Consider the following 15,025-nt stretch of genomic DNA (forward strand, 5'->3'; position numbering starts at 1 on the left):
GTAGTACTAAGAGGAAACATCAAAAATATCCTTCTGCATTTTAGGAAACTACAAGAGACAACCAGAAAATCGCCCCTTAGTATATAGAGTATACAACTGCAACTTCAGTAAATATAGGTCCACCAAGAATGTTAGGCATCAGAGGGGAATGATGGGTCTGTTTTGAGAGAAGAGCAGTGGCACTTACCGTCTTGATCTGTGGTCACTGTAATGGCTGTGAATGGCTTGGGAGAAAAACTCAACTCAGAAACTCCATTCATGGCTTCTATTTCAAAGGTATAGTTCACGTGAGACACAAAGTCAAGAACTATCACGGAACTGTTGGTCAGGCCAGTATGTCTTGGGATGAAGCGGAGTCCTCCACCACAGTCCTCACACTGGCTGGTGTCTAAGCCACATTTCTTACAGATTACACTGTATGTGAGATCTTTTCTCCCTCCTGTGTCACTTGGTGGGCTCCATTCCAAAATAAGGGCTGTTTCATTGATGTTAAAAACCACATTCCTAGGAGCTGAAGGTGGCCCTAGAGAAAAGCAATTAAAAACAAATGTACATGTATAGGACAATAAGTTAATAATGCTAACTTGAAAGCTTCATCAATAAACACTTATTGGTCTTTTATATTAGCTTGAGCTCTTTCTTCTGATGGGAACCATAAAGAACATATGGTTAATAACACCTGATTAAGTCCAGTAAGAAAGGAGTCTTTAGGGGTGAAGATAGTCTAGAATCTAACTTTTTGAATTTATGAATTTAATAATATTTAATAAAAAAAGTTGAAAATCTCTAAAAGATATGGTAATTATATTTTTAAATTTGGTGATTGAAAATATATAATAATCAAACATTATTTTAAATTATGTGAAGGTTTTAATTATATCTTAATATTTACTTCACCATATTAAAATTTTTAAAAAGGAATATTAACATAAGTATAAGTTATAGCAATGCATGTATATTCATGTACTCAGTCCTTCAGTTTTCATACTATGTTTGGTATGTAGATAAAACTACAATTCATTACCTTTGATAATCCCTAAGTATCTGTTTCTCACAGGCTGAAAATAAATGACGATAAATTTAGGGTGAAAAGAAAGTTTGGAAGAGGAGGAAGACAAAGGGAAACTGGAGGCAGGAGAATGGTTTCTATTAGAGCCTCCCAATTCCAAGGGATAAAAGCATTATTTGGAAAAAAAAAAAAAAAAAAAAAAAGCACATAAGAAATGGTGACTAGACTTTTATTGAGACTATTTTAAGCACAAGTGTGTTCTTAAGAGCTGATAAAAAGACCCACACAACCCCTTATTTGTCATCAAGACTCTGCATAAACCAAGTTGGTCCCAAGGAGTGAGTGAGTATGTTCCTTTTCACTCTTTTTCCATACTTAAATCCTTTAACTCTTCCAGCCCTTTCTTAAAGTTGTATAAATAATCTTTTACTCTTATCAGAGTCATTCAAACTTCAGTATAATATTTGTTGAAAAATATTAACTCACGTTCTACTAGGTGCCAAACACTGCACTGTGTGTTATATGTGAAACACCAAAGAATCCTTTTTGTGAGATTATGCTTATAATATATATTGTGAAAAATAATTCTTTGCATAAATAACTAATGAAAAAACTTCCTGCTAATTTTCAGAGGATCTATTTTTAAGAATTTTTTGAAATTTCTGCTACGAAGTGCATTTGCTTAGAAGGTGGGAAGGAATTTCTCTTTAACATTCTCGCCTCAGAAATTCACATTTTAATATAGGCTTCTTTTGGATTATAGTCATTCATTCACTAAATAATTTTTTTAGTGACTCTTATGTGTGCTAGATACTCTTCGAGATCTTGGATTTATAGTGTGAATATGATAGATATTAATGCTTTCTTATTATTTATATTTTAGTTGAATGGCTAGATAAACACACACATAAACAGAATAATAAAATAATTCTTGACTTTTTCTGTCTGACTTATCTTATTTAGCATGATATTCTCAAGATCCACCCATGTTGCAAATGGCAGTATTTCACCTTTGCTTATGGTTGAGTAGTTTCCCATTTTATATATGTACCACATTTTCTTTATCCAATCATCTCTGAAGGATACTTTGGTTCCTTCCATGTCTTCGCCACCGTGAAGTAATCTTTTTAAAAAAGAGTGTTTGTGTAGAGAATGGACTTAGTGAGGACAGGGAGATCTCTCCTCAGTGAGATCTGTTATATGGATGGTGTCAGAGTAGCAGAACATCAGTCATAATCTAAATGACTGTATTGGGTTTGAAATATAAAAAGTGTTATTATATATTTTCTTTTATTTATTTATTTATTTTTTTGTTAATCCTCACCTGAGAATATTTTTTCCATTGATTTTTGGAGAGAGTGTAAGGGAGAGAAGGAGAGAGACAGAGAGACAGAAACAGACACATCAATCAGTTGCCTCTGGCACACACTCCAATCAGGAAGGGGATCCTGCAACCCAAGTGCCTGCCCTTGACCAGGAATTGAACCTGCAACCCCTTGGTCCACAGGCTGATGCTCTAATCATTGAATCAAACTGCCCAGGGCTATTTTCCTTTTTTATTTTGCTGGATCCTGATATCAACAATATGATGGGTAGGGGCCTCAGCCATCTATACCTAGAAATGAGACGGTTAGTTTTTCTAAAAGGTTTCTGCATAAGTTGCTTTATGCATTTTATGTTCCAGAGAGCTACAGAAACATCTGCCTTCAGAAAGGAAGATATGGAAGGGATTATAAACTAGAGCACAGGGACAAGTGTAGCTTTTACCTCCAACCTAGACTTATGCCTGGGTGATAAAGATACATTATCATTACCATAATAACATCTTCTTACAGATGGCATATTCATATTGTTGCTCTTTTGTCTTATTTATAACGGAGAACATGAATTATTATTCACTTATATCTCCCTGAATAGGAAGAATGTTATCAATTATGTTATGGGTGTCTGCACGTATATGACTGTCCGCTTGGAGATACTTAAAAAAAAGGCAGATACCCTTCTTACTCAAGGGTCCTCATATCAATTAGCATGACGATTAAATAGCTTTTTAATTGCTGTTAAATTGTGCCAGCTAAACTGTGATTTCATGCAAATATTAAGCTGTAATGACATGCAGTGAATCATTTACTAAGATTTAGAACTTGGAACAAAGAGAGACAATTAATTCTAATCCTCGGATTCAACTAAATTATGTGTCACTGGACTTCTATGAATGTGGCCTGAATGCTTTGTTATCATTTATAAATTATACAAAGATTATGTGACACATTGGGGCGGGAGGAATCTCTTAGGAGCAATAACCCTTTTGGAGACATCTGTATTGAAATTTTTCAGGGTTTTCCTTATTTTCATGTTTGATTTTTTTCTTAAAAAAAAATCAAGTAATTCACATAGAAGAAAAGCAATCTTCACCCTCCAAAATGACTTCATAGGAAAAGGGCAATTATTCTGATTTACAAATAGCTGTTTTCTAAGCTCATCATATAATAAACCTTACATAAAAACTACAATTTTATTTTTACTAGTATTCTAGAAAATCACATTTTTCAATCTTCTTCCCTTTTTTGTTGTTGCTTCTATTTGCATTCTTTTAAAGAATAAGGAAACGGTACTCTAAGAGCAAAGCAAAAAGAAGACTGAGGCAGCCTGGCTCTTCCCTTCCCGAGAAAGCACCTGGCCTTGCAGCCCCCTCTTCCGCTCAGAGCAGCAGAGGGCAGGTGGACTATGGTTTTGTATTATTTCATTTAAGTTTTTTCCATGTAAAGTTTTTTAAGTTGAACAGGTATTTTTTAAAATATATCCTGTGCAATATCTTTAGTCCCATGAGATATTACACACAATAATGAGCTAAGCACTCAAATTAAGATTCCTCTGGAAGATTGACACTGAAACGAAAGTTAAATAATTTGTTTCACGTTGTTGAATCCACCATTTCCCAAACATTTGTTTATAGAGTATTCTTTTCCAAGAAGCAATTTCATAAATACTAGCATCCAGCAGAATACTCTTAAAGGGTGATAGGCATATGAAAAAGTGTCATATTTCAGTTACTATATTGATTGCTGTAGATTAATATTTCATGTTTAAAATTATAGGAATATACCTAAAAAATAAATAGGGTCTTCTTCATGTTGACTGAAGAGTGGCTATTTGCTCATGAACTCTATGATTACCGGTAATTGTGGTTTGCAGATACATTTTTAGCCTTAAGAACATTGTCATTCAAATGAAAATTTGATCCAAATAACTGAAGATATCAAGTCATGACAGGCTCTAAAGCGAAATTACTACCTGACAATAAAGGTAGTTATACTATTTTCTAATAAAAGCAAATTTTTATATCTATGAGTTTATTAAATGAGAAAAAAATATATCTATGTTAATGTATGTCAAAGAGAACACTAAAAAATATTGAGCCATCTAGAGATGTTTAGATAAATACTTTTGCAAATACGTAAATTAAAGAATTTACTAAAGAAAGATAAATACATAGGAACAAATGAGAAAGTATATCACTAGACTGTACTTCTTCATAGAAAAAGAGCAGTTATTCTACTAATCTACTACAATATGTTGTCAGATCTGCATATAAAAATGATTTAAAAATCTGAAAGTTATTTTATTCTTTGTATAATCACTATTAGTTTAACTTTTATCCATGTCCATATTGCCAACAAAATATCCTTTCTATATAATTTCTGAAAAGTATATTTAATAAGATCATCTATAAGCAGAATTTTATATTATTTTTCTCTAAACCAATTTGTACTCTATTTATAAATTTTGTTCACAAAATGTTTGTATGTTTGGAAATGGATGACAAGTAATCATAAAACTGGTGCTCCATGGGTAAGAAGAAACTAAATCAATTTATTCAGATAAAAAAATGAGGCCCAGGTAAGTACTATAATTGTGCCAAGGTTATGTAGTATATTAGTGAAAGGATAATTCAAGGATCTTTTATGTTTAGATTTTTTTAATACCACATTGCATTCATCCTAGACAAAGAAGGTCTGTTAAATAAACACAAAAAGTATTTCACAGTGCTTTGTTTAGACAGTACTGTCAAATACAAATTTTGAAGACATGCAAATTATTGAGCAACTTTTTGCCTTATTACAACAGATTCCTTTTAACAATGTTATCTTAAAGCATTTAAAAGAGTTATTTACAGAAGAGCAATTGAAAATTAAATTTTCAAAATAAATATGCTCAAAATAAACAGAAGCATGTGTACTTTAAATTTTTTGTATTTCACATACTCTCATTTTCTTCAGTATTTTGCACCTTCTTCAGTAACTAAATTGATATCTAAAATTAAGATGTGTTTTCCATTAATGTTTTCATAATACTGTTAATGACAATTTAGATAATTTGGTTTAGATTCTCCATTCTTTCTAAAACTCATAGTTAAAGAAAAAAGAAAAATCTAATAGATAAAATAACATTCACTTTGGAATAAAAACTAAAGTCAATCTTGTCTACGAGAATTTTCATATCTAGGCCCATCCCTTTGCCTCATGCTCCCTTTTGCTGCATCTCCTTTGCACATGCTATTTCTTTTTTTAATTATTATTATTTTCTTTAGTTTATTGTCCTTAGAGGGAGAAAGGGATGGAGAGAGGGAGGGAGGGAGATAGAGAGGTAGGTTGCCACACACACACACACACACACACACACACACACACACACACCCCAACTGGAGATCAAACCTGCAACCCAGGTATGTGCCCTGACTGGAATCAAACCAGCCAACTTCTGGTGTATCAAATGACGTACCAACCAACTGAGAAGCCGGTCCAATTTAGGTTTTACTCCTTTGTGACACCCTCCTTTTGTCCTCAGTCAGAACTGTTCACTTTTAAACCTTGTAGTCATGTATTCAGAAATATAGTCAACATTTTAAAGCACTCATTTTTTTTTTAAAGAGTGTACTTAGCATTTCACATGACTTATTTAATTCAATTATCATAATAAATCTATAGGGTAGTTATTAGTATCCCTATCTTATAGAAGTGACTGATGCTTATCAAATTACATATTACACTGAAATACCTGTATTCATGTACACAAGTCTACTGTGGTCCAACCTGAACCAAAGGCAATATCTGTTTTGACAAAGGGAATGAATATAATGCATGGCTTTATGCAATCTTTCAATAATTGATTTTTACATAGTGTAAAATTCGACAGTTTTGTAAAACAGAGTTCAAGGTTATACTTTTTGCAAGAGCCTGACCCACATGGCTTGACATCTGAGAAGCAAAAGGAAATATTAATATCATCACAATCATGATGAACTAATGATTCATAACAAAGTGAATAGCCACCCATCTATCAATCTATCTGTTGGGAAGAAAGAAAAACTTCTTAAAATATAGTTCTATAGATACTTAAAAACTTTCAAAGTAAATACTTCAGCCCTAAATGTTTATGCTATATAGAATGGATAAAAGTTTACCTTGGGAAAATTCCAAAAAATAGTTATCAACCATCCTCATCAATGTATAAAAGAACACCAAACCTACAGAATAACTAATTGTAAGAATTACTGAAGTGTACTATAGCTGTGCAGGTCAGGAGTGAAAGGGCAAAACCACAGATATGATAAAAACACACTAAACTACAAATAAAATAATCAGAAGGCTGGCCTTGTTGTGTCTTCTGAGTTAAAAATGATCTGTTTTCCATAATGCCATGAAAAAGGAGAAATCATGCACATCTACAAAAATCCCTTTCTGCTAGAGTTAAACATGCATTAGAAATAGAAAAGAGAAATATGAAGAGACCAAGCACAATCAAAATGTGTGACGTCGTGGGGATAATTATGAACCTTCTCTTTCCAATTATGCATGCTTATTGGTAAATGGTGTGTTGTGTACCAGCTGCTGATACTAAAAGGGATAACTCTCTCTGAGTTCCAACTGCAGAGGGCAAGAACAGATTCACCCTGGAAGCAAGAGGTAATCCAGTTCTCCAGAGTGGTAACTCAATTCTCCAGCTTTAGTATTAGCAGAAGGACCATTAATACTCTCTTCCTCTCCCAGGTGATTTGGTAAAAGATCCTCCATTGAAATAAAAATTAAAGTATTTGTGCTTAGGAAACTCTACGAAGTTCAAGTGATATCTTATATGAGCGATCTGTATTAGGGAAGTGGATTCATTACATACCGGTATCTATTCTGTAGTGTAAAGGTCATTTTGATTTAAAAATAAAAACCACTGCAATACATGGAGTGAATATTTAGAGTTATTTTCTATAAAAAGACAAGTCAAGAATATAGCACATCCTGCTAAAAGTAATAAAATCCATCTTTACAACTTCTATTTTGGCCTTTGTAAAACTGTGGCTGCTACACTGGGTTTGCAATGAACCACGTAGCCAATCATTTGCACTTTTGTATTTCAGTTGTGAGATGAAAAAAGCAAGGAACCAGAATGTGCTTAGGAGATGGTGGTGGTGGTGGGGGTTTCTAAGAGATGGAGAAAGAAAAAAGAGATAGCAGGCAGAGCAGGGGTACCTGTACCCACCCAAAGTGGGATTCCTAAGTAGGGCAGCAGAAATGAAGAGCATCTCTCCTGCTACAGCCAGCACACTGTCTGTTCTACTCAAAATAAGAGTGACAAAATATGACTTTCTTAGATGGCCAATTATTCCAGCAGCAAGGAAGTCATGTTTTACAATGTTAGCTGTAGAGCAAAAGTAAATTCAACTTGTACACTTTCGTCCCAATCACTGTTACTGTATGTCAAATACAAAGAAACAAAGACATGATATTTGTCTTGCATTAAGCATGAAGTTTGAAAATACTATTTTTACACACAAGGTACTTGGTTGCTTATTTAAATGACAAAAAAAAAGAAAAGAAAAAAGAAAGAAATTCTGATGTGCATTAGAATTATATACTTATATGAGTGACATTTTATTTTTTGAACTTTTCTAAATAGGTAGCACAAATGCTTGTCTAATATATTAATCTTCCAGGACCTGTTTCAGTAGCTTTAAAAAATTCTACGGATTTAAACACAAGAGGAACATCAAAATAAAAATGCTATGAGTATGGAATGATATTTTGCCTAACTTTTCATGCATCCATATATAAACCCTCATTTCATTTCTCTTGACCTTTTCATGCTTTCTGCCTTTTCTGCTTGACAAGCACTTTCTTAGTAACTCTTATTTTCCTTTGTTTCTTCAACCTCAGTAATTTCCCTTCTGGCCTGCAAAAGCCTTAGACAGTTATTTTGATAACAGACTTGGCAGGCAGCAGGGTCTCCTGCCCTAATTGATCCAGGCTTAATATTGTGGAGAGTCCCCACAGCTCATCCTTTAAGCATAGAACATACATTAATGAGTCGCCTGAGAAATAAAGTTAAGAGTTTATAAAGTAGATTAAGAAACTAGAGAAAACATTTCAGTATTTCATTTTAAATTTCTTACTTATAATTTCTTTGTATATTTTTCAGTTAATGCAAAAAAGAACGAACTCTTAAAAATGTATTTTTGTTCATTTCAGAGAGGAAGGAAGAGGGAGAGAGAGATAGAAACATCAATGATGAGATTCATTGATCAGCTGCATCTTGCATGTCCCAAACTGGGGACCAAGCCTGCAACCTAGGCATGTGCCTTACAGGGAATCCAACAATGACCTCCTGATTCATAGGTCAACGCTCAGCTACTGAGTCATGCCAGCTGTATACACACATGAGTTTGTAAAAATCAAGAAGACCCAAACTCTGAAGTATACCATTAGTACAACTGTGTATTAGGACTATTTGAGAGAGACCCTAATGTAGTTAAAGTTGGAGAGGTTGAGACAGACCAGGGCTAGACTTTATGTCCTTGAATTAACTCTTACAATATTGGGCTTTGAAAGACTTTAGGTAGAGGAAGTGGAAATATGATCAAGGTTTTGTTTGTGTTTTTAGCAACAATATTTCCTAATAGTTTGGAATATTTTGAGGGATGAAAGACAAGGAAGGGGACTTGCCGAGATATTATTAAATTAATCTAAGGAATAGTTGAGGGCCTTAACTAAAAGGAAAGAGTTAGGAACTGACAGGAAAGAATGAAATGAAGAAATGCCGAGAAGTAGGACTTGTGACCACTTGAACATGTTGAGGTTGGGGAGATTTATGAATCTAAACTATTGGCTTGAATGGATAGGTGGATAAAGATTCACCAGGGGTATATGAGTAAGCTGGGGTAGAAAGAAATAAATTGGCTTTTGCATATTGAGCTCAAAATTATTAGTTAATTTGTTCATTAAATTTTACTTAGTGCCTAGGATCAGCCAGGTACTATTATTTGTGCAAAAGATACAATAAAGAAAGAATATCCATGACCTCATGGCCTTTTCAATCTATTGGGTCGGCAAATAAGTAATTGCGGATTTTTTAAAGAAAATCAAAGACAATTTTTTCATGGAACTAAATAACTTTATTCTGTAATGTATTGCCCATTTTGATCAATGACCTTTTGCCATCTTTCAGGCAGCATCATAATCCCACGTTCAAAAAACTTCTGGTTTTTATTAGCAAAAAACTGAATCAGGTACGATTTGATATCATCATCATTATTGAAATTTTTACCATTCAAGGAGTTTTGTAAAGATCGAAACAAAAAGTAATCAGATGGTGCAAGGTCAGGACTATATGGTGGATGTGGCAAAACATCCCAACCAAGCTCCATTAATTTTTGCCGAGTGACCAAAGATGTGTGTGGCCTTGCATTGTCATGATGGAATACAACACCTTTTCGATTTGTCAATTCGGGCCGCTTTTCTTCAACTGCATTGTTTAATTTCATTAGTTGTTCAATGTAGACATCAGAATTGATCGTTCGGTTGGGTGGTAAGAGTTCAAAGTAGACAATTCCTTTGTAATCCCACCAAACTGATAACAAAACCTTCTTTTGATGAATATCAGCTTTTGATGTTGTTTGAGTTGGTTCACCTGGCCTGCTCCACGATCTTTTCCACTTGATATTGTTGTAAACAACCCATTTTTCATCGCCAGTTATCAGTCGTTTTAAAAATGGATCATTTTCATTACGTTTCTTTAGCAAATCGCAGCTGCTAATGCGTTGCGTTAACTGTGATTCTTTCAGTTCGTGAGGAACCCATGTATCGAGTTTTTGAACATAGCCAAGTTGTTTTAAGTGATTTTCAATGCATGTATGTGATACATGAAGCTTCTCTGCAATCTCACGTGTTGTACTGTGACAGTCCGAATTGATTATTGCTTTGATTAGGGCGTCATCAACTTCAACTGGACGACCAGAGCATTTTTCATCTTGGAGTGAAAAATCACCAGAACGAAATTTGGCAAACCAATTTTGACACTGCCGTTCTTTTAAGGCTTCGTCACCATAAACAGCACATAACTTTTTATGAGCTTGCGATGCGTTTTTCCCTTTGTGGAAATAAAAAAGCAAAATATGACGAAAATGTTCCTTTTGATTTTCCATTTTTCAAGGAACGCCAAACGACAACTACAAAACAGATCAAAAAACTTTTTTTCCTGATTAACAGCTGAATAGCCAACTATCAAATAACAAAATGTGTTTTACATTTGTACTACGTCTGCAAACCTAAAAATTCAACTGAAGCCATATATGTGTGGAACCCGCAATTACTTAGTTGCCGACCCTATACTATGGGTTGAATGACTATAAACAAGGAAGCAATTATACAAATAAATCTGATATTTTCAAAGAGTAACTGGGAGGGATTATAATGCCTGTCCTAAGAACTGGTATTTGAGACTGAATAACAAAAAGAAAACAGTCATATTCAGGCATAGAGGGCATTTCAAGGAGAAGAAACTTCTGGCATTAAGGATGAGAACGACCTTAACATCATAGAAGTAAGACTTCCTTGCCAAGCCTTGAGACTGCTGGCTACTCTACTTAGGGAGTAAAACTGCCCCCCCCCTCTCTGAATTCTCTTATTAGGAAAGCTTTTAACCATTTGAAAATAATTACAATCTGGATGCAAATTGCCCACACTGTTTGGCCTTGTTTTAACTTTCCTGCCTGTTTCCCTATTCCTCCTGCCCTGGAATCCTGTAACAGAAGGTTGGAGATACAGCCAGGTTTCCATAGGACAAATAGGTTGTCAGATCCATAATTAGTATGCTAGAACACTCTGAACCTTAGGAGAGAAGACTGGGATAAGGATAAAATGTAGGCATCACCCATTAACTTTAGGTAGAGGAAGTGGAAATATGATCAAGGTTTTGTGCCATTTGAGGAAGAGAACATGTGAAAAGATAAAAAGGCAAAGAAAGGGATGTGAGAAAAATTAACATTTAATTGGTGAGCAGAAGAAGAGAACTCATTAATAGGGACAAACACAATGGTGAAAAAATTAAGAGGGTGAGGTAAGATTGCACTATCTTAGACTGAAAGAGAACAGGTAGTTTCAAGAAAATAGGAAGTAATAAAAAATAAATGTTGTAACAGGACAAAAATGTTTCTAATGGAAAATGGCAAATAAGATCATTGGTGAATTTTTTTTTATATGTTATAGTTGAAGTGGTGGAAGAAAAATCTGATTGCAGTAGAATGAAAATTAAATTAAAAGTGAAGAAGTAGCTATAGCCAATGAAGACTGCTTTTTCAAGATGTGTTTTTGAGGAGAAAGAATATTGGATTGAGAGCATTTTTTTTAATGATAGAAGTTTGAGTCTACTTATAGGCTGTGAGCCAGAAGTTAGTGAAAAAAAAAAAATCAAAAGAGGAAATTAAGAATGATAGCCATAGCCAGGCCAGTAGAAAGTTAAAGGATCAGATTACCTTACCACCACCACCAACATAACTGTTCAAGAGATTAGCTCTGATTATGGGACATCTTTTTGTTTGTTTGTTTGTTTGTTTGTTTGTTTCAACGTTTTGAAACATCTACAAATCTTTATGTAGAGACCTCACCAAAAATTTTATACATAGGTGGAAAATAATCATATGAAAAGACACTCTGCATAGCATGTCATCAGGGAAATGCAAATGAAAACAACAAGATATCTCTATACACCTATTAGAAATAGCCAAAATACACAACACGGACAACATCAAATGCTGGCAAGAATGTGGGGCAACAGGAACTTTCATTCATTATTGGTGGGAATGCAAAATAATAATTTAGTGGTTTCCTACAAAATTAAACATACTCTTACCAGATAATCCAGCAGTCACACTTCATGATATTTACTCAAAGAAGCTGAAAACTTAGGTCATACAAAAAACTTCACATTCATATTTATCAGCTTATTCATAATTGCCAAAACTGGGAGGCAGCCAAGCTGTCCTTAGTAGGTAAATGGATATATGAGCTGTGGTACACCCAGACAGCACTAAAAAACAAGTAATCTATCTAGCCATTAAAAAGATGTGGAAGAATCTTAAATAAATATTACTGAGTGGAAGAAGCCAGTCTAAAAAGGCTACATACTGTATTATGAATGAGACAGTAAAAAGATAAGTGGTTTCCATGGGTTGGTGGGAGGAAAGGAGGGATAGGCAGGGCACAGATTTTGTGGCAGTGAAAAGATTCTGTGTGATGCCATAGTGATGGGCACCTGTCCTTATATGTTTGTCCAAATCCATAGAATGTACAAACCAAGAGTAATCTCTAATGTAAACTATGGACTTGAGGTGATTATGATGTGTCAATGCAGATCCATAAGTTGTAACCTATGTATCATTCTGATGAGGATGTTGATAATGAGGAAAGCTATGAATATCAGAGGTAGGAGGATACATGGAAAATCTCCATGCTATCTCTTAATTTTGTTGTGAATCTAAAACTGTTCTAAAAGAAAGCAATATTAACAAAAGTCTTTATTTAAATAAATTATGTATGCTCCATGTTTCAAGATCATGAAATAAAAAAGACATATATATCTCTGTATTGAGGGAGAGAAAGCAATATTCAAGGCTCCAACCGAGCCACCCTGGCCAGGGCTATTAAACTCTAAAGTTTTATATATATAAATATATATAATTTACAGTTTACATTCAATATTATTCTGTATCCATTTCATATGTACAGCAAAGTCGTTAGAAAATCATGTACTTTATAGAGTGGTCCTCCTGCTGTTTCAAGAACTTACCTGGCCCCATACATATTTATCACAATATTACTGACTATATTCCCTATGCTGTAATCTATATCTCTGTGACTATTCTGTAACTACCAATTTGTTCTGCTGGATCCCTTGACCTTTTTCACCCTGCCCCCCAAACCCTTTCCCCTCTGACAACAGCCAGTCTGTTCTCTGTATCTATTATAAGTTTGTTTCTTTTTTGTTTGCCTATTTATTTTGTTCATGAGAAATCTGAATGGTGAAATCACATGCATTGTTGTACCAGAAACGTAAGGGTTGTTGATAGCTCTGAGAGGCAGGGGATGACTTCCCTGGAGTCCTTAAAATCACATCATTTCTATAATCAATCATACATATAATCATACATATACAATACATATATGAACTCTATCCTTACTTTGCTGTTTATCAGCCAAAATTCCTGGTTAGTCATTCCCAATATTTTACTACCTTATTTTCTTTTAAACTCATACATTCAAAATCTCCCTGCCCGTGATACTAAGGGGAAAAATACCTCTTTTAAACCCCTGAAAAATTCTCTGAAAACAGTTTCAAATGCTTAGACTGACAAAAAAAAAAAAAAAAAAATCATCAGAAAGTGATGGGATTGACTATTTACCTGACCCAAATTCTGACCCTTATATAATACACTATTGTAGTAAAGGCATTAAAGAATGGCTAATATGTAGATATATGATGTCGAAGTCAAGGGAGCCTGGAGTTATTAAAATTTGAATATTGTTTGTGGTTAATGGAGAAGGGTTGACTACTTGCTTGATTTGAAGCTTCAAAAGGACCATGTCTTGGTAAATCCCAGTTGTCCTCTTAAGAAGGACCAGGGTCTAGTTGTCTAGTTGTTCAATGAGCTCCTGACTTATCATTTTCCTGATTTCCCCCCCCCCCCCTAATAATGTAACCCTTTAATTTTTCTGAGCTATGATGCTTTGGAGTTTATGTGTCTCCATTTTCCTGAACACTGCAATAACAACAAGGGTCTCTCATCTAATCAGAGTGTAATTCAAAAACTTTGCTGACATCAGATACCTATTATGTGTTAGGTATTGCTCTTAGCACTTTTTAAATATTAATTTATTTAATCATCATAACAAAAGAATGAGTTAGGTACTGTTATGATCACTACAAATGGTACAACTGAGGATAATAGAAGTTAAATAATTTGTCCAAGGTGACATACCTAGTAACCACAAAAACCAAGATTTATACTCAGATAATTTGACTCTAAAAGATAGCAAATTACTAACACACTATTTTAAGTCTTTGCTAAAATAAGACAAAGAAGTTTTCAAGGATGCAGTAGAGAAAAGCCTTGAGAGGGGAGCCCTTTAGGACTGGACTAGGAGACCTGACAAAACTTTCAGCTTTTTTGGGGGAGTTCTATCTTTACCAGGTATATCAGTTAATAATGCAGATTTTTTCAATATCTGGAGTCACTCATATGTTGATATATATGCAATTTGATATGTATGATATTTTGTTGTATAGACAGAAAACTTCAAAATTTCATATGACAAAATTGCAAAACTTAATATCATAGATATTAGATACTTTTACAATTTAAAAATGTTAAATTTCATGCCAAAAATAGAGCATTTGTGGGAAGTTTTAATTAATCACTTTATTTTGAAGAAAAGTGCTGCTGAAAAGTGCTCTAAATACTTAGAGAAGCTTATGGTAAACATGCTCCATCTCAAGATACTTGTGAACACTGGTTTAAACACTTTAAAAGCGATGATTTTGATGCAAAAGACAAAGAATGTCCAGATCAACCAAAAACATTTGAAGACCAACAATTACAATGGATGAAGATGTGTGTCAAACTCAAAAACAACTTGCAAAAAAGTAAATATTGCTCAGCAAACAATTTCCGATCATTTACAAGCAATGGGA

At 34.1% G+C, this 15,025-nt stretch overlaps 1 protein-coding gene across 1 annotated transcript in view; it reads right to left on the reverse strand.

Annotated features, from left to right (window-relative positions):
- The window catches only part of EPHA6 (EPH receptor A6), an 848,112-nt gene that overhangs the window by 497,784 nt on the left and 335,303 nt on the right, over positions 1 to 15,025 (reverse strand). The window contains exon 5 of the mRNA XM_084875438.1: positions 188 to 523. Coding sequence (XP_084731564.1) covers positions 188 to 523 — 336 coding nt within the window. The remainder of the gene's footprint in view (positions 1 to 187; positions 524 to 15,025) is intronic.

This window comes from Pipistrellus hanaki (assembly GCF_964339955.1).
Source record: "Pipistrellus hanaki genome assembly, chromosome: 2".
NCBI lineage: Eukaryota > Metazoa > Chordata > Mammalia > Chiroptera > Vespertilionidae > Pipistrellus > Pipistrellus hanaki.